Consider the following 24981-nt stretch of genomic DNA (forward strand, 5'->3'; position numbering starts at 1 on the left):
CTAAGGCTGAGTCAACATAGAGAGTGGTTTGGAGCAGCAGTGCGCTAATCGCTGCGCCATCACTCCCAGCACCCCACCCCCTGCTCGCCCCCTCGCACACATTCCCGCAGAACAGGAGGGCGAGCGCAAACCTCCCCCCCGGCGGGAATCGAACCGCAGCTGCGTGGCGTGGCCGGTGGTTCCCCCAGAGGGGGTGTTGTAGGTAATCAGTTATAGACCAGGCAGCCTCTGGGAGGTGGTGGTTGCGAAGGCGGTGGGGGAAGGAATGCATTGGCGGCTGTTCACGTGAGAATGCCACACTGCTTTGCACATGAATGGACGGGCAGTGGCGCGTAACCTACACTGTACGTACTAAAGACAAAGATCCCCCGTGTAGCCTTAACAGACTGTTGGGACAAGTGCTGTTAGCGAGTAGAACCTATGAAGGCCGGCACTTTGGCACACAAGAGGGTGGGTGGCCAGCACCACGCCCAACCGCCTTTGTCTCCCCAGTGGCGATGTTTACTACACACCGCACCAGGTACTCAACATGAGGCCGAGTCGACCTAGGGGAGGGCCCAGGACCGTTTCAGATAATCGTCACCGGTGCGGGTGACCCCTCACGCACGCGCGGCCACCCAGTTGCAAAGTGAGCGGCTCGCAATGAGAATGTCGCGAGTTCAAATGCAGGTTGAGGTTTGGCTCCGCCCCATCATCCTTTTGGCGTTGATAAAATGAGTACCACTTTGCGGCAGATCAAACAGCAGTTGTCCTATGGATAGACTTGTCCCCGCCATAGGGATGTGGAATTTCCACCAATGATTCAAGACTGAGAACGGGAGATGAGCCCCAATTCATTTTAAAAACCGCAAAAACAAAGATCGCCCATATAGCCTTTACCAGGATGTTGGGGCAAGTGCAGTTAGCGAGCAGCACCTATGAAGATTGACACGCCACACGAGGGGGTGGTGTGGCCAGCACCACGCCTGGCCACCTTTGTCTCCCTTTGTGGCGACGTTTACTACACATCGCACTGGGTACTTAATTAAGGCCGAGTCAACCTAAGGGAGACCCAGGACTGATTAAAAAATCGTCACTGGTGCTGGCCATGAGCGAGAATCGAATTCGGGTCGCCGGGTTCGTAGCGGAGCATACTAGCCGCTACACTACCGCTCTCCACACAAAATTAACCGCTATTTACCATTAAGTGATGTCACCACGGCACCTGTGCCAAGTTTTGTGCACTTTGAGGCCACGTGAAGTGTCAAAGGCCCGCTATCAGTTAACAGGATAGACCCCCAGGTGCCATGGGTTGACTGACTGAGATGACTGGCTGATGCACCACCTGTGCCCCCTACTGTCAATAGCGGAGAAAGGATTTTCAGGTAGGAGGGGCAATCCCTCCAGCAATGACAAATGATAGGAGTTGTGAGTAAGTAAGGACTTGCCACTTGCTTTTTATTCGACAAGTGTGCGGCGATGGCTCAGCCATCGATCGAGGGTCGAATTCGAACCGAGCGTGATCGGCATCGCGCTCGCTGAAGGTATTTGCCTTCAGGGAAGTCGTGTACTGTATACGCAACTGCGCACAATTCTGAGTCACTTATAACCGCTTTGCCGTTACTTATTGCCAATTATGGACTCAGGCTATTGTCCTATCATCTCATAGAGTCCCTGGCACGTAATAATATGCTACACAGTGGCAGTTGGGGTTGCAAAATGCCGATTTATCTCTATATATATAAAAGGGTAATTTGTGATTACGTGTGTCTGTTCAAAATGTTTAGCGTACTTCCTGACATGCAACAAACTTGAAATTTTCCACTGTACACCAGGCAAAAATGATAAAAATACACTTTTGTGTTTTTTTTGGGGGGGGGGCTCAATAATGCATATTTTTTTGCACGGCAAGTGAGCTGTGACGTCACATCTGTCATGTGGAAGCGTAACGCATTGTAGTGTAGCGGGTAGCGCTACGCTGCACTACGAACCTGGCGACCCGAGTTCGATTCCTGCTCACGGCCACCACCGGTGACGATTTCGATCGGATCATTGGGGGGGCAAGTGCCACCCCACACCCCACTGGCTCCGCCAGTGCCTACTTTGCCAACTTTGTGTTTTATCCGCCTGGTGTTCTGCTCGTTGTTGTGAGCATCGCTCCTCTGCCTTCCGCTGTTGCTGGAGGGTGACTGCCTCCAACTGCCCAGCAGCATCCTTCATGAGCCTCCTCCTCCACATAGGCCGATGACACACACACGCACAAGCCCACACACGGACAATTGCACTGACGCACATTTAAACACACAATCTTACACATGCATGCACACACAATTAGCCACGCACTGATGCACACGTATACAAACACACACAGACCTAAACAAACTGGAAGATACATACACATTCACAAAGACAAATGTCCCCCGTATAGCCTGAACAGATTGTTGGGGCAGGTGCTGTTAGCGAGCACCTCTGGCCAAGTGCTGTTAACGAGCATCTACGAAGGTCGTCACGGCACACGAGGGGGTGGGTGGCCAGCAGTACCATGCCCGGCCACCTTTGTCTCCCCAATGGCGATGTTTACTACACACCGCACCAGGTACTCTTTTTTGAGGCCGAGTCGACCTAGGGGAGGCCCAGGACCGATTCAGATAATCGTCACCGGTGTTGGGTGTGTGCGGGAATCGAACTCAAGTTGCTGGGTTCGTAGTGGAGTGCGCTCATCACTGCGCCACCAAAAGACAAAGATCCCCCGTGTAGCCTTGACGGACTGTCTGGGCAAGTGCTGTTGGCGAGCAGCACCCATGAAGGCCGGCAATGTGCGGTGGCCAGCACCACACCCGGCCGTGGGTTGCCGGGTTCGCAGCGCAGCACGCTAACAGCTACACTACCATTCCCCACTACACATTCACACACACACACATTAGATTGCAGAATCGCTAAAAGAGAATGTTGGGGCAAAGTGCTGTTGGCGAGCAGCATGCCTGGAAACCTTTCGTGTAAACCGCACGTGCACCGATCGCGTAATATTCGAGGTTACCGAGGCTCTACATATCTAACTTTGACTTCACCGTGGTGTACAAGTTTGTATCATCAGCATATTGATGGCACTTGATGTCATGCGATGAGATGACATGGGCGATCGGAGAGACGTTTGTTGAAAACAGGAATGGCCCGAGGATGGAAGCCTGTGGCACTCCAACTAGGCACGGCATAGGCGATGACTGTTTATTGCCCAGCTTGCCGAACTGTGATCGACCACGTAGGCATGACTCAATCCACCCCAGTGCCGTACCCGATACACCGAACCTTGACCTCGGCTGCCTGATGAGTATTTCATGGTCGATGGTGTCGTGGGCCAATCAACACTGTGGTGCACCAGTCATCCATAATCTTGCAGATGTCATCAGTGGTCTTTAGTAGAGCTGTCTCAGTGGCGTGAACTTCCAGTACGCCGACTGCAATGGGTTGAATCTGCCCATCGCAGCGACGTATGGAAGTAACCGCTTCAGACACAGGCGCTCTATGACCTTTGAAATCGTACTCAGGTTTGAGATCGGGCGATAGTTTGCGAGGTAGCCGTGGTATTACCTGCACCATTTTGAACCAGTGTGGGAAACAGCCCCTCACTGAATAAAATATTTGCCAGGTGGACAATCGGCGACGCAAGCACGTCCGAGCATGATTTGAGAATCGATGTAGTCGTGCAATGAACAGACACCTCTGCCACCGAAGTTGGTATCAGGGTCTCGAGTTTAGCATTGGTTCCAGGTTGATCAGACCATGAGAATGTGATGCCTTCAAGTTAGAAACTGCCGTATTGATTGTTACTATTTTATTGGAGAAAAAACGTGTCAAGTGCTATGCACAGATCAGTTGACTAGTTGATGGGTGGTTGGAGTGCAGCAGAACTTTCACGACGCACCACAGAGCACGGGCGTTGTGAGCCGACTCATTAACTTGCAGAGCATAGAACGATCTGCGAGACTCAATAATGAGTCGGTTGGCAGATCTGCAGGCAGCTCTGCAAGCGAGTTTTTGGACAGTTTCAAAACCAGTTTTCTTCCAAAGACGCTCCCAGCTTCCTCCCCATGTCTGCTTCGCAGCCATCGACTCCGGTGACAGCCGGTTGCTGCGCACTTTCCCCGTTTACTTCGCGCTTGTTGTTCGGATGAGGCACGTGTCCATCAAGAACAGCGGCGATGCCATTTGCTCATTGAGCTGCAAACGAATCGACCGTTGGATGCAGGTTTTCGACATGCCGATGATGCCCGGAACTTCTGACGGAAAGCATCGTGGTCCGGTCGTTCCCAGCCTCGGCACGATATCGTTGTGAAGGGTGGGCGAGTACGGCTACCTCTCGTTTTAAGCGGGGGTTGTGTTCTTGAAAAACGGCGCATAACTCGTAATAGCCTCAATTAAGAAAACATTTTCCCATAAGAAATAAAGGAAGTGGTTGAGGTTAGGGAGAGCACGCTATCGAACCTCATTCTTACGTTTACATATTTCACTGGTTAGAGTAACATATATTATATTTATACTAGCATATGCGTATTACAGATAGTAGCAGCCTATTTAAAGAAACAAAATACAAAAATAAAGTCAAACACAAAGGTATGTTGCGCATAGTGAGAACCTTACCAGACATTGGTAGGCAAATGTTGCACAAGACAAAGTTCAAACGGACAAGATCTTCAGAATGGCGAGCGAGGAGGAGACGCTGATGCTGCTGCTGCCCGCGCTTGTGGTGGTTGCCGTACTGCTGCTGCACCTCAGGCAGCAGAGCTGTTCAACTTTGCTGCCCCGACTAACGGGTGAGCTCGCAGCGCGTTCCGTAACACCGTGAGAAAACTCGCTGGAGCGCGTTATTTCAATAATTGTGTGCGCGTAACAAAAATAAGTGTCAGTTAATCTAACGCGCCGTTTCTTAAATCGCGTTACGTAAACGCGCGTAATATGCCAGACGACTGTAATGGTTATTTCCACTTCACATGTCAAGAGGCTGCGATCTGCAATACCCTACGTCTTCATTAACAACGTAGGTCATGGTTACAGAATAAGCGTGATCCGGTATATTTCCCGAGCGACATGCCGCACAGCTAACGTTGCTGTGGGGTTAAACTGTGATTGTACGATAATCTCGGTGCGAGATCTCTGTTGATTTTGCCACGAGAACCGGCACGGTCCGGGACAGTTCAGGTCACTACAGGTGATGTAGCAAAGTTGATCCATGCAGCCTATCAGACCAGAAAGCTGGCAAAAGATTTCCAACAGCGGTCAATAGATGACAGCGATCGTGAGCCACTGCATGCCGCTTCGTTATTTTTACAAGCAGCAGCAACAGCTCGAATGACGCGATTGTTAACTAGTCGCTCAGGACCTTTACGCAGAAAGAGATGTGGGGGTGAGTGAGAGGTAAGGGTGAGTGAGAGGTGAGTGTGAGGTGAGGGTGAGTGAGAGGTGGGGGTGAGTGAGATGTGGGGGTGAGCGAGAGGTGAGTGTGGCGAGAGTCAGTGCGGTGAGCGTGAGGAAGTCACTCACGTGGTGGAGATGATCTCGTCACGCGTTCTCCGAATGAGAATCACGGGGCCCGGGTACCTGGGGACACGCGGGGACACTCGGGGTCATGTGGGGACATGTCCCAATATGGCCAAGGCAAAGACAAGATAGAGACAAGGGCAAGTGTTGTTAGTAAGGCTGAGTTGACCGAGGGGAGACCCAGGATCAGTTCAGATAATCATCGCCGGTGTTGGCCGTGAGGGGGATCTGAACTCGGGTCGCCGGGTTCGCAACGCACATATACACATACATACACATCTACACATACATACACATATACACATACATACACATCTACACATACATACACATCTACACATACATACACATCTACACATACATACACATCTACACATACATACACATCTACACATACATACACATCTACACATACATACACATCTACACATACATACACATCTACACATACATACACATCTACACAAATATACACATCTACACATACATACACATCTACACATACATACACATCTACACATACATACACATCTACACATACATACACATCTACACATACATACACATCTACACAAATATACACATCTACACATATATACCATACAATCTACACATACATACACATCTACACATACATACACATCTACACATACATACACATCTACACATACATACACATCTACACATACATACACATCTACACATACATACACATCTACACATACATACACATCTACACATACATACACATCTACACATACATACACATCTACACATACATACACATCTACACATACATACACATCTACACATACATACACATATGAACATACTGTTTGGTTCTTTCGGTGAAGTCACGTAGGTATAAAATAAAATAAATCACGACGTTTCGGGCGCAACACAAGCGTCCATCATCAGGTGGGAAAGCGTGGCCTGCTGCTACATGTGCACACGTGTGTATGTGTCTTCGTATAAGTATGTGTGTACGTGCGTGTGTGTGTATACACACATAACACACGTGCACACACGTGCACACACGTGTACACACGTGCAAAAGCAAAAACACAAAGACCCCCGTAGAGCCTTAACAGTGTTTGGGGGCAAGTGCTGTTTGCGAGTAGCACCTACCTATGAAGGCCGGCAACGGCACACGTCCACACACGCTACTACGGCTGTCAAGCTGTTCATGCTAAGAACACAACAGCTTGCTCGTGTGCAGAGCATGCACAGCCCTGCCTGCCGCTGTCGCTCAACGGCTGCACGAGAGCCACGGTGTGATAGGGACATGGCTACCTGCACAGCTGATCTGCGTTGTTGAGGTTCAGGTAGTCACGGACGGTGCGCACCACCAACGAGCCTGGCACACGCACGGACGCACACACGCAGCAGCAACACCACCACCAATAATCACTTACACCAACACAGGGGTACACATACATTCTAGATTTGAAGCTTTCGTGACTGCAAGGATTCATACTCTTAGGTGTTTTCGGTAAAGTCACGTAGATAAAAATAAATAATAATTAATAAAATAATAATAATAATAATAGAAATAAAATAATAAATCACGACGTTTCAGGCGCAACACAAGCGTCCGTCATCAGGTGGGACAACCACAGCAAGAAACAAATGCTGAAGTGGGCAGACTTCCGACTGTTGGGGCAAGTGCTGTTAGCGAGTAGCACCTATGAAGGTCGGCACAGCACACGAGGGGATGCGTGGCCAGCACCACGCCCGGCCGACTTTGTCTCCCGAGTGTCGGTGTTTACACATTGCATCAGGTACTCATTTGAGGCTGAGTCGACCTAGAGGAGGCCCAGGACCAGTTCAGATAATCGTCACTGGTTTTGGCTGGGAGCGGGAATCGAACCTGGGTCGCCAGGTTCATAGCGCAGCGCGCTAACCGCTACACTACCGCTCCTCACACACACTCGCTCACAATCACACAATAACACGCTCACATTCACACACTCATACTCACACACTAACACCCACATACGCTCACACTCACACACTCTCACCCACATTCACACGCTCACACTCACACACACACGCTCACACTCACACACTTACACCCACACAAGCTCACACTCACACTCACCCACATTCACCCACACACGCTCACACTCACACACACATGCTCACACTCACACATTCACCCACACACGCTCAAACGCTCACACACTCACACCTACACACGCTCACACTCACACACTAACACCCACATTCACACACACACGCTCACACTCACACCCACACACGCTCACACTCACACACTAACACCCACATTCACACACACACGCTCACACTCACACCCACACACGCTCACACTCACACATGCTCACACACACTCTCACCCACATTCACCCACACACGCTCACACTCACACACACACGCTCACATTCACACACTCAAACCCACACACGCTCACACACTAACACCCACACATTCACTCACACTAACACCCACACATTCACACACTAACACCCATACATTCACACACTCACACACTAACACCCACACACAGGTCATGACGTAACAGTGGATGTGAGTAGATGCGGTAAGAGATGCTTTATTTTTTAAAGGTGCGATGAGGTAAGCAAATATCAGACGAGGTACTGGGAGCTGTGACGAGGTGTGACGTGGTGTTGTGAGGTGTGACGTGGTGTGATGAGGTACTGTGAGGTGTGACGAGGTGTGACGAGGTGTGACGAGGTACTGGGAGCTGTGACGAGGTGTGACGTGGTGTTGTGAGGTGTGACGAGGTGTGACGAGGTGTGACGAGGTACTGGGAGCTGTGACGAGGTGTGACGAGGTGTGACGAGGTACTGGGAGCTGTGACGAGGTGTGACGTGGTGTTGTGAGGTGTGACGAGGTGTGACGAGGTACTGGGAGCTGTGACGAGGTGTGACGAGGTGTGACGAGGTACTGTGAGGTGTGACGAGGTGTGACGAGGTGTGACGAGGTACTGGGAGCTGTGACGAGGTGTGACGTGGTGTTGTGAGCTGTGACGAGGTGTGACGAGGTGTGACGAGGTACTGGGAGCTGTGACGAGGTGTGACGAGGTGTGACGAGGTGTGACGAGGTGTGACGAGGTACTGGGAGCTGTGACGAGGTGTGACGAGGTGTGACGAGGTGTGACGAGGTACTGGGAGCTGTGACGAGGTGTGACGAGGTGTGACGAGGTGTGACGAGGTACTGGGAGCTGTGACGAGGTGTGACGTGGTGTTGTGAGGTGTGACGTGGTGTGATGAGGTACTGTGAGGTGTGACGAGGTGTGACGAGGTGTGACGAGCTGTGACGAGGTGTGACGAGGTGTGACGTGGTGTGATAAGGTACTGTGAGGTGTGACGAGGTGTGACGAGGTGTGACGAGGTACTGGGAGCTGTGACGAGGTGTGACGTGGTGTTGTGAGCTGTGACGAGGTGTGACGAGGTGTGACGAGGTGTGACGAGGTGTTGTGAGGTGTGACGAGGTGTTGTGAGGTGTGACGAGGTGTGACGAGGTGTTGTGAGGTGTGACGAGGTGTTGTGAGGTGTGACGAGGTGTGACGAGGTGTTGTGAGGTGCGGAGACTCACCCCAGCTGCTGGGCATGACCTTGGTGGCCAGGGGCACGATGTCATCAAACGAGGCATCCAGCACAAGCCCACTGACTTCTGGGTAAGACATGGCTGCCCAGGTGGCTGCAGAGGAGAGGGGGGTGGTGGTGGGCACAGCAAAGACAAAGATCCCCCGTGGAGCCTTCAGCAGACTGTAGGGGGGCAAGCGCTGTCCGTAGCGAGCTGCGGCGCCTACGAAGGCTGGCACGGCATTTGTGCGCGTCTGTGTCTATACATACGTGTGCGCGTGTCTGTGTGAGTATGTGTACTTGTGTGTGCTTATGTTTGCTTGTGAGTGTGTGTGCGTATGTGTGCGTCTGTGTGTGTATGTGTGCGTGTCTGTGTGCTTGTGTGTGTGCTTCTGTATGCTTGTGTGTGCTTCTGTATGCTTGTGTGTGCTTCTGTGTGCTTCTGTGTGCTTATGTGTGCTTCTGTGTGCTTCTGTGTGCTTATGTGTGTGCATATATTCAATTAACAATCAATTTGGTAAATGGCAGTTTTCGTGGAACGGATTAAAAAAACATTAACAAAGGTACTATGACTGTACTGGGGGATCTTTGTCTGTGTGTGTCTGTCTGTGTGTGTGTCTGTCTGTCTGTCTGTGCGTCGGGTGGCTTAAAATACAAAAAGTTGGCACAAAAGAGTGTACAGCTGGTGCATCTGCCAGTCATCTCAGTCAGCGAACCCACGGAACCCGCGTCTGTCCCGTGACCTTCTGTCAGCAAGCCTTCGACACTTCACATGGCCTCAAAGCGCACCTGGCCTGGCACAGGCGTCGTGGTGACGTCACAGGTAGTCCCCAAGCTACGGCAGTGTTGCGGGTTCTCGAGAACGATCCGTAACCCGAATTTTTCGTATGTAGGACATTGAACAATTTTTCCCCCAAAATCAAGATGAAATCTCATAGCCAGAAATATTTGTGCCTCCCCTACCCAGTTACTCGTTGGCTTTCTCTCAGTTCCGTATTGCGCTGTTGCTATCTCGTACTGTATCGTATCACTGTACTATACGCTCTGCACTTCCTACGATTATTTAATTTAATCGAATATCACCCTAACACTACCCATAATTAAACTAATGGAACATGTACTGTATCAAATGGTTTATGAATACCACAAAACATATTAACTGTTAACAGAAAGCAGTCGCTTCCGAATGTTTGTTTACTGTGCATTAGGCTAGGCCTAGACTTCTCCAATCTCTGTTAGCTGAGACCATAAGCAATCAAAGTGTCAAATAAAGTACGTAAAGTGAATAACTAATGAAATAAACTTAAAATTAAGAAAAATAGCAATAAAAATATGGGAAAAAAATATAATTATGAGCGTAGAAAACAAAAAATGATGCAATGCAGAGTGGCTATACACCACCGCATTGGGGAAGATGCTGGCCTGCCTTACGCTTCGCTGCGCGGTATTCCTCGCCGCACTGCACGATTTTCACTTCCATAACTAATCCAAACATTTCCGCAAATTGACATTTCAGGATTCATGGGAGCATTTCCGTAAGGTCGGATTTCCGTAAGTCGGGTCTTCCGCAAACTAGGGACTTACTCTATTAGTATTGGTATGTGTGTCTGTGTGTTTGTGTGTCTGTGTGTCTTTGTGTACGTGTCTGTGTGTGCGTGTCTGTGCTGACCAGGGAGAGGTAGTGTAGCGGTTTGCGCGCTGCGCAACGAACCTGGTGACCCGAAATCGATTCCCGCTCAAGGCCAACACGAGTGACGATTATCTGAACCGGTTCTTGGGCCTCCTCTAGATCGATTCAGCCTCAAATGAGTACCTGATGCAGTGTGCAAAAACATTGCCTCTGGGGAGACAAAGGCAGCCGGGCGTGGTGCTCGCCACCCACCCCCTCTCGTGTGCCGCGCCAGCCTTCGCTAGCACTTGCCCCACAAGTCTGTTAAGGCTATACGGGGAATCTTTGTCGGTCTGTGTGTATGTGTCTGTGCGTATGTGCGTCTGTGTGCTGACCAGGGAAGCCTCCGATGGACCAGGCGTAGAGTACGATCTGTGTTGGCTGGAAGCCGAGGCGCTCCGTCGCGTACTGCATCACCACGTCCATTGCGTTGGCTTCGGCCTGCGGGAACGGAACGCCCTACACCGCGCCACGTGGCAGCACCACCGCATGAGACCATCACCACCAGCACTAACACCACCAGAACCACTAACACCACAATCAACACCGCCACCAACACCACCAGCACCACTAACACCACTATCATTACCGCCAGCAACACCACCAATACCAATACCCGCCATTCGCCACTAAGTGACGGTGACATCCCCACGGCCCCTGTGCCAGGCCAGCAACACCACTAGGACTACCAGCGCCACTAACACCACCGCCACTGACACCACCACCAGCACCACTAACACCACCACCAGCACCGCTAACACCACCGCCACCAACACCACCGCTACCGCCAGCAGCAACACCAACAGCAGCAACACCGACAGCAGCACCCACACCACCGTCACCACCACGGCCACCGCCGCCACTATCATCATCATCACTACCACCAACATCATCACCACCACCAACAACACCAGCAGCACCACCACCAACATCGTCAACATCACCACTACCACCAACAGCACCCACCACCAGGAGCACCACTAACACCCCTAAAACCACCATCACCACCAACACCACCACCAGCACCGCCACCACCACCAGTACCAACACCACCACCAACACCACCATCACCACCAACACCACCGCCACCACCACCAACACCACCAACGACAAATATCCCCCGTATAGCCTGTAACAGTCCTGTAAGTGAGTATCACTAACGACACCTATGAAGGCCGGCAGGACACGCGACAGGGTGGGTGGCCAACACCACACCCGGCCGCCTTTGTCTCCCAAGTGACGATGTTTACACATCGCACCAGGTGCTCATTTCTGGCTGCATCGATCTAGGGGAAGCCCGGGCCCAGTTCAGATATTCGTCACTGATGTTGGCCTTGAGCGAGAATCAAACCTGGGTCGCCGGGTTCATAGCGCAGCGCGCTAATCACTACGCCACCGCTCCCCACCATCTACATTAGCACCGCCACCATCACCGCCACCACCACCGCCACCACTATCACTACTACGAGGATGCTGAGAGGGGAAAAGGGGACAGAGGGGTGTGTAGAGTCAAGAGGGGTGGGAGTTCAGGGGGACTGCTCGGCTCACCGTGCTGCCTGCGAATCCGGGGTGGTTCCACCCCAGCACGGAGTATCCGGCTGCAAAACAAAGAGGGGATCCTCCACATGGGCTGACACCAACACCAACAGCAGCGGTTTTGTTGCTACAGGATGACTCGTCCCTGCCGTATGAATGAAAGTAGGGGCGCCACGGTGGCTCAGAGATGTTAACTCCCTCACCTGGTATACAGGAGGTCGTGGGTTCGGGCCCGGCCCTATTTGGAGTCTGAGTGTTCTCTTGTCTCTCTCTCTCCCCGTGGGCGTGTGGATTTTACTCCAGGTAATCCGGTTTTTCCCTTCCACATTGAGAATTAACGTGCATTTAGAGTATTTGGCTGCTATACTTTTCCACGTGGTAAGCTGCTTCGTTGAGCTGTTATTACATGTGGCAAGTTCGCTTCTGAAAAAGAGCTATATAGCTCAGTGGGCCTTGCCTGGTACAATATTAGTTTCGTTTTAATTTCCACTACTGGCCTAGGGCCGTTTTGAACTGTTTCCGTTACGTTTCAGGATTAGAATCTTTACGGATCGGAATCAAGAATCTTTATTTAGACTAGAGGAGGCATCCGATGAGCTCTGGAGCTCTTTCCCACAGATGTCTAGTAGCGGTGTAAAACAGAGATAAACTATAAGCTACTTAAACTATTTTTTTTTCAGAAGCGACCTGGCCACACGTAATCATTGTGTGGAAATTTATAGCAGTAGCCAAATACTCTCTAAACGCATTGACGTTGATTCTAAATGTGGAGGAAAAAAACGGAGGACCCGGAGAAAAATCCACGCAACCATGGGGAGAGAAATACACCCAAACTCCAAATATACAGCAGCAGGCGTCAGGGTCTGGATCGAACCCATGACTTCCTGCATACCAGGCGAAGGCGTTAACAACTCACCACTGTGGCACCCCAAAAAAGGTAAGCACGTCATGAAATAAAAAGTAGAACAAAAGGTTTGTTATCCGGGCATCCATGGGGAATGGAGGGTTCCGGTTCATCAGATATCCCGGTGATCTGAGAGTCTTACACGGTAGTAGTTGTGTACCTGAAGTACACCACGTTGAATTAAATCTTTCGAGACTGCAGGAATTCATATTCCTTGCGTCTTTCGGTAAAGTCACGTCGATAGGTTCGAAGAACACAACAAAAAAACGACTACTTTCTTTGAACCTATCTACGTGACTTTACAGAAAGACCCAAAGAATATTTACACCACGTTATGGGGAAAAAATCACCGTCCGTGATAACACGTGAGATGCGTACGTAAGCAAAATAAAAGCCGAAGGAATGTGGGTAGCATCAACAAGCATCCAGCAGCATCCCGCCTTGGGTGATGATGCAGCCGTACAACTGCTTATTAATACTCGCGCACTCAATCGCGTTATATCCAATTCGCATTCGTATGATAAAAACCTGTGTTCCTTAGTACATTCATCGCGTTGTATCAAATTCGCATTATGAAAACACGTGTTATAGGAGAACAAACTGTACGTACAACTTTTTAACTATGATATAAGAAATGAGAAACTATTTTACAGCAGGTACTGACCAGCCAGTTGTAGACAGAATTCTAAGTTGATTGTAGAAAACGCAGCAGGGCAGTTTAGAGTACAGTAGCACAGTAGTACGATACTGTACGTATACACTGCCAGCTTCCTGAAGCTCCCGTTAACAACAACAACAACGACGGATCTAGGAGAAGCGCACGGCACAGCAAGATTTTGAGTGGCTGCGAATTTATTTTTCCGGTTACAGCAAAGGAAAAATGTGTCTTGCTGTCTCTATGGGGACCGATGCCGGTTAACGGAAACATTCCAGATGGTCTAAGTACCGGATAAAACCAGGGAGCTTTTTGCTGCGATTTGTTCAATTCTGGAGAGGGGCGCAGTGGAGTCACTCGTGGCCTTACACAGCAAGCGGCGGACGTGCAGGTTCGAATCCTGACCCTGGGCGCCTTTCTAATGTTGAGTTTACACAGCATAGAGACAGCACTTTCTGCAACAGTGTGTTAAGGCTACATGGGGCATCTTTGCCTATGCGAGGCAGATAACGGAGCTTTTTGCTGGATACAAGTCCGACTTTTCGACACTCAATACAAGTTTAACGCAGGCCACCCGTGTGTCGAGGCTGTGCGGGCGGTGTGCGTGCTGGCAGTGTGGAGTTATTGCCATGGAATCTTGCTGTGTTGGCATGCTTCTGCGTTTGTTCGACTGCGTGTTACAACACCTTCCAGTGGCGTAGCCATGACTCCCAGCTCGTAGAATCCAGCGTTCCCTTCGCTGCAGACGACCTGAGCAGACACACACACACACCCACAGAGACAAAGATTACCCGTGTAACCTTCAACCGACTGTTGGGGCAAGTGCTGCGAGTAGTAACAGTGCCTATGAAGGGGGGAACTGTGACACACAAGGGGGTGGGTGGCCGGCACCACGCCCAGCCGCCTGTGAGTGAGAGGGGGCAGCACTTATCAGCGAGTGTAGCTGCTGCCCTGTGAGTGAGAGAGAGGGGGCAGCACTCACCAGCATGTGAGCGTGGTTGCTGCCCTGTGAGTGAATGAGAGGGGGCAGCACTCACCAGCGAGTGTAGCTGCTGCCCTGTGAGTGAATGAGAGGGGGCAGCACTCACCAGCGTGTGAGCGTGGCTGCTGCCCTGTGAGTGAGTGAGAGAGAGGGAGGGCAGCACTCACCAGCGTGTGAGCGTGGCTGCTGCCCTGTGAGTGAGTGAAGGGGCAGCACTCACCAGCGAGTGAGCGTGGCTCCTGCCCTGTGAGTGAGTGAGAGGGGGCAGCACTCACCAGCGTGTGAGCGTGGCTGCTGCCCTGTGAGTGAGTGAAGGGGCAGCACTCACCAGCGTGTGAGCGTGGCTGCTGCCCTGTGAGTGAGTGAGAGGGGGCAGCACTCACCAGCGTGTGAGCGTGGCTCCTGCCCTGTGAGTGAGTGAAGGGGCAGCACTCACCAGCGTGCGAGCGTGGCTGCTGCCCTGTGAGTGAGTGAAGGGGCAGCACTCACCAGCGTGTGAGCGTGGCTGCTGCCCTGTGAGTGAGAGAGAGGGGGCAGCACTCACCAGCGTGTGAGCGTGGCTGCTGCCCTGTGAGTGAGTGAAGGGGCAGCACTCACCAGCGAGTGAGCGTGGCTCCTGCCCTGTGAGTGAGTGAGAGGGGGCAGCACTCACCAGCGTGTGAGCGTGGCTCCTGCCCTGTGAGTGAGTGAAGGGGCAGCACTCACCAGCGAGTGAGCGTGGCTGCTGCCCTGTGAGTGAGTGAAGGGGCAGCACTCACCAGCGTGCGAGCGTGGCTGCTGCCCTGTGAGTGAGTGAAGGGGCAGCACTCACCAGCGTGTGAGCGTGGCTGCTGCCCTGTCAGTGAGTGAGAGGGGGCAGCACTCACCAGCGTGTGAGCGTGGCTGCTGCCCTGTGAGTGAGTGAGAGGGGGCAGCACTCACCAGCGTGTGAGCGTGGCTCCTGCCCTGTGAGTGAGTGAAGGGGCAGCACTCACCAGCGTGCGAGCGTGGCTGCTGCCCTGTGAGTGAGTGAAGGGGCAGCACTCACCAGCGAGTGAGCGTGGCTGCTGCCCTGTGAGTGAGTGAAGGGGCAGCACTCACCAGCGTGTGAGCGTGGCTCCTGCCCTGTGAGTGAGTGAAGGGGCAGCACTCACCAGCGAGTGAGCGTGGCTGCTGCCCTGTGAGTGAGTGAAGGGGCAGCACTCACCAGCGTGCGAGCGTGGCTGCTGCCCTGTGAGTGAGTGAAGGGGCAGCACTCACCAGCGAGTGAGCGTGGCTGCTGCCCTGTGAGTGAGTGAAGGGGCAGCACTCACCAGCGTGTGAGCGTGGCTGCTGCCCTGTGAGTGAGTGAAGGGGCAGCACTCACCAGCGAGTGAGCGTGGCTCCTGCCCTGTGAGTGAGTGAAGGGGCAGCACTCACCAGCGAGTGAGCGTGGCTGCTGCCCTGTGAGTGAGTGAAGGGGCAGCACTCACCAGCGTGTGAGCGTGGCTGCTGCCCTGTGAGTGAGTGAAGGGGCAGCACTCACCAGCGAGTGAGCGTGGCTCCTGCCCTGTGAGTGAGTGAAGGGGCAGCACTCACCAGCGAGTGAGCGTGGCTGCTGCCCTGTGAGTGAGTGAGAGGGGGCAGCACTCACCAGCGTGTGAGCGTGGCTGCTGCCCTGTGAGTGAGTGAGAGGGGGCAGCACTCACCAGCGAGTGAGCGTGGCTGCTGCCCTGTGAGTGAGTGAGAGGGGGCAGCACTCACCAGCGTGCGAGCGTGGCTGCTGCCCTGCCTGCGACGGTCAATGAACACTGTGTCGATGCGATTCCCGTCCTGGGCCAGGAGACACGCGCGCTGGCCCTGGTGCTGAACACACACACGCGGGGTCGCGGGGTCACAGGGCAGCGGTCAAGAGGGATTGCAATACAGCAAGCGCAAGTCTGTGCGTGTGTGTGAACATGTGCGTGAGTGTGTGGGGGAGGGGTCGTGCAGCGGTAAGCGCACAGCGCTACGAACCTGGCGACCAGAGTTCGATTCCCGCTCACATTCAACACCCGTGACGATTATCTGAACCGACCTGGGCTGTGGGTTGTGTTCTTCATGCTTTTGGAGTCCCCGACTCTATGCTCACAATCATTAAGGACCTTCATGGATGGTGGGTGGGCCTGGGTAAAGTTACATGGCCAGGAGTTATAGCCATTCCTTGTTCACCTTGCGGTGCGATAGGAATGTCCTCTGGCTCCCACATTATTTAACATCATCTTTGACCACACAGTTTGAGAAGCCTTCCATGTCTGTACTGGTGGAATCTACATCTGTATGGGGACAATGTGAGGCTGATCGGTGCCCGGGTACAGTCGAGGGATGGCTCTCTCTTGGTCAACCATGTAATATACACTGATGATCTGGCGATTGCTGCTCACTAAGAGGAAGAGCATGCCACTAAGCAGTGTGGCCTTCCCATCAGCACCACCAAAACTAAGCACCTGCCTGGGTATTTTGTGCCATCAAACACTCCACCCCCTCAACTCGCCATTGGTGATGGGGCAGTTGTGGAGAGAGTGTAAAGTGTTCCATACCTGGGTAGTGTCCCCTTATGACCAGCTCCAGTTTGACAGGAGAGGTCTCACTCCGAATCAGTCAAGCGGCATTATATTGTCGTCAGCTGTGTGGGAGTTACCTGGTCTGTCACTCCACAAGAAGCTTCGGGTCTTCTCGGCCACGGTCATGCCCAACCTTCTCTAGGTTTTTTCGGTAAAGTCACGTAGGTAAAAAAATATTAAATTGGAGTGATGTGGTACAGGAGGACGTGGAGCTGAGTGGACTTGCCGATGACTGGTACCAGCGGTGTCAAGATTGGCTTTGGTAGAGGAGGCTTGTGAAGGACGCTACTGGGCAGTTGGAGGCAGATTCCCTCCAACAACAACGAAGGGCAGAGGAGCGATGCTCAACAACAAGCGGAGCGCCGAGCGGCTAAAACACAGCAAGTTAGCATAGTAGGGGGCACAGGTGGTGCAGTGGCCAGTCATCTCAGTCTGACAGTCAACCCATGGGCCTGGGTCTGTCCCGTGACCTCCTGCCAGAGGGTGTTCAACACTTCACGTGACCGTAAAGTGCATATAGCCTGGCACAAGCGCCATGGTGGTGATGTCACCGCCACTTAGTGGCGAATGGCGGTTGTTGTGCGTATCTGTGTGCACACGTGTGCGTGTGAGAGTCACCTCCTCTATGAGCTTGGCTCGTCCCTGTAGCAGCTGGGGTGCCACCATCTTCTGCAGTAGCGACACGGAGCCCGGGAACACGAGGCGCCGGCCCAACGTGTGTGCCAGCATGTAGCTACACACGAGGACAAGGAGACACACACGCTACATGCGCAGCTACACACACACACACAGCTACACATACAGCTACAAACACACAGCTGGGGAACAGGAGGTGCCTGCCCACCGTGTGTGTATCTGTGTGTGTGTGTATCTGTGTGTGTGTGTAGCTGTATACAACTACACACACAAACCTACACACAGCTACACACACAGCTACACACACAAAGCGACATACACAGCTACACACACACACACAGGCCTCACTGTCACCTGATCATCTGGCAGGGCAGCATGCGTATCCAGGCCAGGCCTCCGCGTGGACGCGGTGCATCGGCGGAGCTGAGGAGTGGAGCCCCGGGCCCACGCGTGGCACCCCTACACACACGCAACAAAGATCCCTCGCATTGCCTTAACAGACTGTAGGGGCAAGTGCTGTTAGCGAGCACCTATGAAGGCCGGCACGGCACGAGGGGGTGGGCGGCCAGCACCACGCCTGGCCGCATTTGTCTCCCCCAGTGGCAATATTTACAAATCGCATTGGGTACTCATTTGAGGCTGAGTCGACCTAGGGTAGGCCCAGGACTGTTTCAGATAATCGTCACTAGTGTTAGTGGCCGTGAGTGGGAATCGAATTCGGATCGCCAGGTTCAAAGCGCAGCGCGCTAACCACTACACCACCACTCCCCACACCAATAACATCACCAACAACGTCACCACCGAACACGTCACCACCAACAACGTCAACACCACCAACGTTAACAACACCACCAACAACAAAAACAACATCACCACCATCAACACCACCATAAAAATCACCAACAACATCACTACCCAGTTTAACACGTAGGCTGTTATTATGAACATCACTACCACCAACATCTCCACCAACAACACCATCACCAAAAACAACAACACCGCCACCAACATTATCAACAACAACAACACCAAGGACAAAGATCCCCCAAATAGCCTTAACAGACTGTAGGGGCAAGTGCGGTTAGCGAGCACCTATAAAGGCCGGCACAGCAGGGGGTGGGTGGCCAACACCACGCCCGGCCACCTTTGTCTCCCCAGTGGCAATGTTTACCCATCGCACCAGGTACTTGTTTTAGGCTGAGTCGACCTAGGGGAGGCCCAGGACCGGTTCAGATAATGGTCACTGGTGTTGGCCATGAGGGGGAATCGAACCCGGGTGGCCAGGGTTCGATTCCCCCAACATCAACATCGCCAACAAGATCACCAACAACACTTAACACATCACCAACATCATGTTAAAATACCGTACACTGCAGGAGTAACTGACAAACGAGACAGATTTTTGAAAAACAAAACATTAGAGTCAGATTTGGCACAGGACATGAAATACAAAAACGAATATCTGGTACTAAAGATGCATTACCGAAGCTATCAACAGAATGCACGTACCGGGTTAATTGCTCGTGGCAAATGCGATGTTTGGCAGACAGGACAAATGATCAGCATGAGACTAAAAGAACACCAAAGAAATATGAAATATTCCCAAATACAAATGTCAGCAGTGGCAGAACACACCGTGCCAAAAAGGATACTCAATTTATTTTTACAATGTTGAAGTTCTGTGCAAAACTAGTTACTACTGCCCAAGACTAATTCGAGAATCTATCGAATTTGAGAGAAATAAAATGTTATAACCATTCGTATAGCTACAGGCTTATTGCTGCTTGAAAGTGAATTACTACTATAATAGCCCAGAAATGTGTGTCACGTGCGTGACGTCCCTCCACATGCCGCACTGTATATAAATTTTGTTTTTTAAACATTTTTAAGCACAAAAATAGTTAATTATGCCATTTAATTCACAGTGTAATAGTAAACTAAATGTAAAAACATTGAATAACACTGAGAAAACCTTGAACAACAGAAAAAACTAACATTGCCGTGTCAAGGTTTAGAATCGTTCAACAAGATGATTGTTTCGTCTGCTACATCAGTCGGTCGATTCTGAGAGAGAGAGAATATTCGTATGAGCAATTCATGTTTCTATTGAAAGTAAGTTAACAGTAATATTTGGGTACAGTATTGTTTTTGGAAGCATTCACCGTAATATCGTATGAACGTTTACTTCACCGCATCATCGTATGAATGATGAGAGAAGAGATTAACGGGTTCTTATGTTAGCGATTTACGTACTCAGCGCTTTCGCTCTCTAAATTACGGCTTGAATGAGAGGGGAGGGGTATGACTACACTCACAAAATTAAGTTCACAGCGAATGAGCGCACGTCTGACCGAGACCGATTACTAAGCGAGACTGACGGAGCAAGCGGCCACACGTGGGTCGCTGTTGTTTGTAAACACACAACAGGAAATTTGGCGCTTACAAACAAAATGGCGCGGAAGGGGAAATCGGCCACGGCCGGGTTTGATCGCCACCCGAGTATGTGTTCGTGACCAGATAAAAAAAAAATATTTGGTCGTGGTCAGAAGCATTCGTGACCAGAGGTTCTATTGTATACCCTTGCGTATCTCAGTGTAACTGTGTGTGTATCCGTGTGTGTAGCTGTGTGTATCTGTGTCGCTATATGTATATCCATGTGTATAGCCGTGTGTGGAGCTTTATGTAGCTCTGTGTGTATCTCTGTGTAGCTGTGTGTGGCTGTGTGTATGTAGCAGTGTGTGTGGCTCTGTGTGTAGCTTATTGAAGGTTACACGGGGAATCTCTGTGTGCGTGCCACTCACTTTTCGCTGCCCTCGTTCCAGGAGAAGTCGACGGGCCAAGCGGAGAACTCAAAATCGTAGCGCGCCAGCAGTTTCTGCAGCATCAGACACACACACGGCTTTCCATCACAACGCTGACAGTGATGTTTGTTGCAGGTCGCTGGATGTTTTGGACCCTTTGGTCCAACACTCAACAACTGTTTTACAAAATGCCATCAACATCATCCTAATGGTCACCATCATCACACACCATCGTCAACACCTCCTCTGCCCTCCGTTGTTGTTGCTGGAGGGCGACCGCCACGTAAGCCACTTCGTTGAGTTATCATTAGTGGCCAGGTCGCTTCCGAAAGAGCTATATAGCTCAGCGGGCCTTACCTGGAAAAATTAAAATATTTTAGTTTATAGTTGATAACTCTCAGAAAACCGGCATATTTGATGAACCGGCAACCCCATCCAATCCCCGTGGATGCCGGATAACGGAGCTTCCGCTGTATCATGCGGTGATGCTGCCACTGCTACCGCTGCTGCATTAGCGCACAAACAACAGAACTCAACGCGCTCGCCAAAAACCCACGGGCATGTGGCTGCAACACCAGCGTGTGGTTTTCAACAATGCGAATTTGCTCAAATGCAACTAATGTGTATTACGGGGAACACGCATTTTTTTTATAACGTGGATGCGAATTTAATATATATTTGCTGATCTCGATTTAAAGCTTTCGTGACTGCAGGGATTCATCTTCTTGGTTCTTTCGGTAACGTCACGTAGAAGGGAAGTAATATAATAATAATAAAACATAATAAAATAATATAATAATATCATATTTTATTATGTTTTGTTTTTATTATTTTATTACTTCCCTTCTACGTGACTTTACCGAAAGAACCAAGAAGAGGTTTTGCTGATCTCGTCAAGGAGTATAAATCATTATCACGCAAACTCCGGTCATTCTCGCAGCAACAGTGGCTCCTGGCTAGCCGTCGAACAAAAACAGCATCGCGCGGCATTTTCAGATGCGCTTCTGCGGCCGTCTGGAACGCTCTTCCTCTCGATATTAGGAACCCACTGGGAGCTGTGCACTTTTGAATCATCATCTAAATTGATAAACTAATTTATTTACAACTGCTCTGTGTCTTTGGTTTGTTGTCCTTCCCCCACACCTCTGATTAGCACGGTTGGCTACGTACGGTGCAAAATAAGTTTAACATACATACATACATATAACGAGATTGAGCGAACGACGCCGCATGAGTAGAAATAAGTGGTCGTAATATACGGCTACCTCAGCGTAGCATCATCACACAAAGCATTGGGATGCTGCTGGATGCTTCTAGATGCTACTCACGTGCCTCAGTCTTTGTTCGGCATCTCGCGCGTTATCGCGGACTGTGCTTTACACCCAATATTACATATTATAATGCCATTTTTTTCCATAAACTATAAAGAAATATTTTACCAGGTTACGGTCCATTGAGCTCGACAGCTCTTGTTTAGAAGCGACCTGGCCACAAATGATGGCTCAACGAAGTTGCTTACCATGTGGAAAAGTATAGCAGCCAAATACTCTAAATGCACGTTAATTCTAAATGTGGAAGGGAAAAACCGGAGGACCTGGAGTAAAATCCACGCGACCACGGGGAGAACACGCAAACTCAAAATAATAAGCAGGCGTCAGGATCAGGATCGAACCCGCTACCTCCTGTATACCAGGCGAGGTAGTTGACATCTCGCCAACGTGGCAACCACGACCGCCACGTTATAGGAGAACACGGACTGAATACAACGGGTGATGATTCGGGCAACGGCCCTTCTTCATGAGCGAGCGAGAGCGCCCATCACCTTGTTGTCGAAGGCATTCCTCTGCTTGGTCTGCTCCAGCACGGTGATGAACTGCAGGTACTCCGGGTTCTGCCACCGACCAAGACCTGAACAGAGAGATGACAACTGCCGCTCAACACCAGGTGGCGCTGGGCGTCACCAGGCACTTTGCGCCAGGCTAGGTGCACTTTGAGGCCATCACATAAAGTGTGGAAGGCTCGCTGCTGGCAGGAGGTCACGGGACAGACCCAGGTGCCATGGGTTGACCGACTAAGATGACTGGCAGATGCACCAACCATGCCAACTTTTAGCTGCCCGGCGCACTGCCGGTTGTTGTGAGCGTCACTTCTCTGCCCTCCGTTGTCGCTGGTGGGCAATTGCCTTCCAACTCCCCCTCCTATCGTAGTTATTGAGCTGATCTCGCCCATGCTTTCCAATCACTCAAGACCAGGCTGTCTGCATCGCGACCCACTCGGGCCTTAAGGTCACCCAAGAGGATACCTCTATCCCGAGAGGCCACTTTAGCTGGCACGTGGGACAAGAGTTCATAGAAGGCATCCGGCTCATCGGCCTTACTTTAATCCCTCCAATGATGTCATCTTCAGTGGGGATATAGGCCGCCACCACTACCACCATCCCTCTCCTCCTGTTGATGGGGAGGAGAGCCCACAATAGCCTGGGACAAATAGCAGCTTCCAACACCCTCACCTCCACTCTCCCACACACCCTTCATTCAGAAATGGTCCACCGGACCCTCTTGCATTGCACAGAGCGTATATCAGACATTTCTACACAGTGGTTTCCTTTCTGGAGGAACCTCGAGGGGAGAGGGGTAGGGTGTTCAGTCTGGCTCCACCAAAAACGCATCATAAATGCCTGCATCCCTGGAGCCTCCAGCATCAGCTGATGGGCATTTCCACCGTAGAATTTGGTAGAAAGTGCCAAGTCGGAGGGGTTACCAGTCCCTTAAGCACTAATCTCGCGACAAAGACAAAGATCCCCCGTGTAACCTTAACAGACTGTAGGACAATAGTGATCGGGCGTGGTGCTGGCCACCCACCACCCTCTTGTGCCATGCCGGCCTTCGTAGGTGCTGCTACTCGCTAACAAGACTTGCTCCTACAATCTCGCTACACACAGTATTATAAACCCCCAGCTCATACTCAGCCTCACCTAGGCCTCACCACACTCACCCCATACAACAACCGCCATTCGCCACTAAGTGCGGTTACATCACCATGGTGCTTGTGCCAGGCTATGTGCACGTTGAGGCACGTGAAGTGTCGAATGCCCGCTGGCATAAGGTTATGGAGCAGACCCAAGTGTCACAGGTCGACTGACTGAGCTGACTGGCCGATGCACCACCTGTGCCCCCTACTGTGCCAAATTGCTGTGCTTTAGCCACCCGGCGCTCCGCTCGTTGTTGTGAGCGTCGCTCCTCTGCCCTCCATTGATGTTGGAGGGTGACTGCCTCTAACTGCCCAGTAGCGTCCTTCACAAGCCTCCTCCACAGAGGCCGATCTTGGCACCGCTGATACCAGTCATCGGCAAGTCCATTCAGCTCCACATCCTCTTGTACCACATCACTCCATCTCTTCTCTAGCCCGTGCAGTGCCCATTTCGCCCCTTCTATCCAGCCAAACAAAATCTGTTTAGGCATGCGGTGGCTGGGCATGCGGGTTACATAACCCAGCCAACGCAGTCTTGCCTTCTGGAGGAGCTCACCGATGGGACTATGTCCAGATCTTTCAAGGATTTGTGAGCTCCTCACATAATCCAACCTGGTTAATGCCAGGATAGATCGCAGGCAGGCCAGCCTAAATGTTTCTAACCGGCAAAGGTGTTCCATTAGGGGGGTCCATGTTTCGCAAGTGTAGAGAAGGGAGGGCATGACTGTGGCCGAGAAGACCTAAAGCTTCGTGTGAAGCGACAAACCAGGTAGCTCCCACACAGCGTTACGCAACCGATGAAAATATGCCACTCAACTAATTCGGAGACCTCTGCTGTCAAACCGGAGCCGATCATGAGCACACTGCCCAGGTATGGGAAACTCTCCACTCTCTCCACAACTGCCAAATCACCAATTGGGAGTTGTGGGGGTGGAGTGTCTGATGGTACAAAATACCCAGGCAGGTGCTTAGTTTTGGTGGGGCTGATGATCAGTGGCACGTGCCAGGTTTAGAAGCAGCACCTCCAACTCCTCCTCTGAGTGAGCAGCAATGACCAGATTATCAGCATACAAAACATGGTTGAGCAATAGGGAGCCATCCCTTGACCGCACCGATCAACCTCCCATTGTATTTGTACCAAATGGAAATTGCTCCGTTACAGCCATCGAAGGCTGCACGACCTA

The 24981-nt window shown here is 51.4% G+C and overlaps 1 protein-coding gene across 1 annotated transcript in view; it reads right to left on the minus strand.

Moving 5' to 3' along the window:
- The window catches only part of LOC133360237 (phosphatidylserine lipase ABHD16A-like), a 56787-nt gene that overhangs the window by 23121 nt on the left and 8685 nt on the right, over positions 1-24981 (minus strand). The window contains exons 5-15 of the mRNA XM_061578879.1: positions 22650-22735; positions 20828-20901; positions 18381-18485; positions 18009-18123; positions 16552-16653; positions 14534-14597; positions 12301-12350; positions 11088-11211; positions 9094-9198; positions 6808-6871; positions 5518-5574 (exon numbers count right to left, since the gene is read on the minus strand). Of these exons, the coding sequence (XP_061434863.1) occupies positions 5518-5574; positions 6808-6871; positions 9094-9198; positions 11088-11211; positions 12301-12350; positions 14534-14597; positions 16552-16653; positions 18009-18123; positions 18381-18485; positions 20828-20901; positions 22650-22735 (946 nt within the window). The remainder of the gene's footprint in view (positions 1-5517; positions 5575-6807; positions 6872-9093; positions 9199-11087; positions 11212-12300; positions 12351-14533; positions 14598-16551; positions 16654-18008; positions 18124-18380; positions 18486-20827; positions 20902-22649; positions 22736-24981) is intronic.

Source organism: Lethenteron reissneri, chromosome 67 (assembly GCF_015708825.2).
Source record: "Lethenteron reissneri isolate LAM-NWPU_2019-01 chromosome 67, ASM1570882v1, whole genome shotgun sequence".
NCBI classification, from domain to species: Eukaryota; Metazoa; Chordata; class Hyperoartia; order Petromyzontiformes; family Petromyzontidae; genus Lethenteron; species Lethenteron reissneri.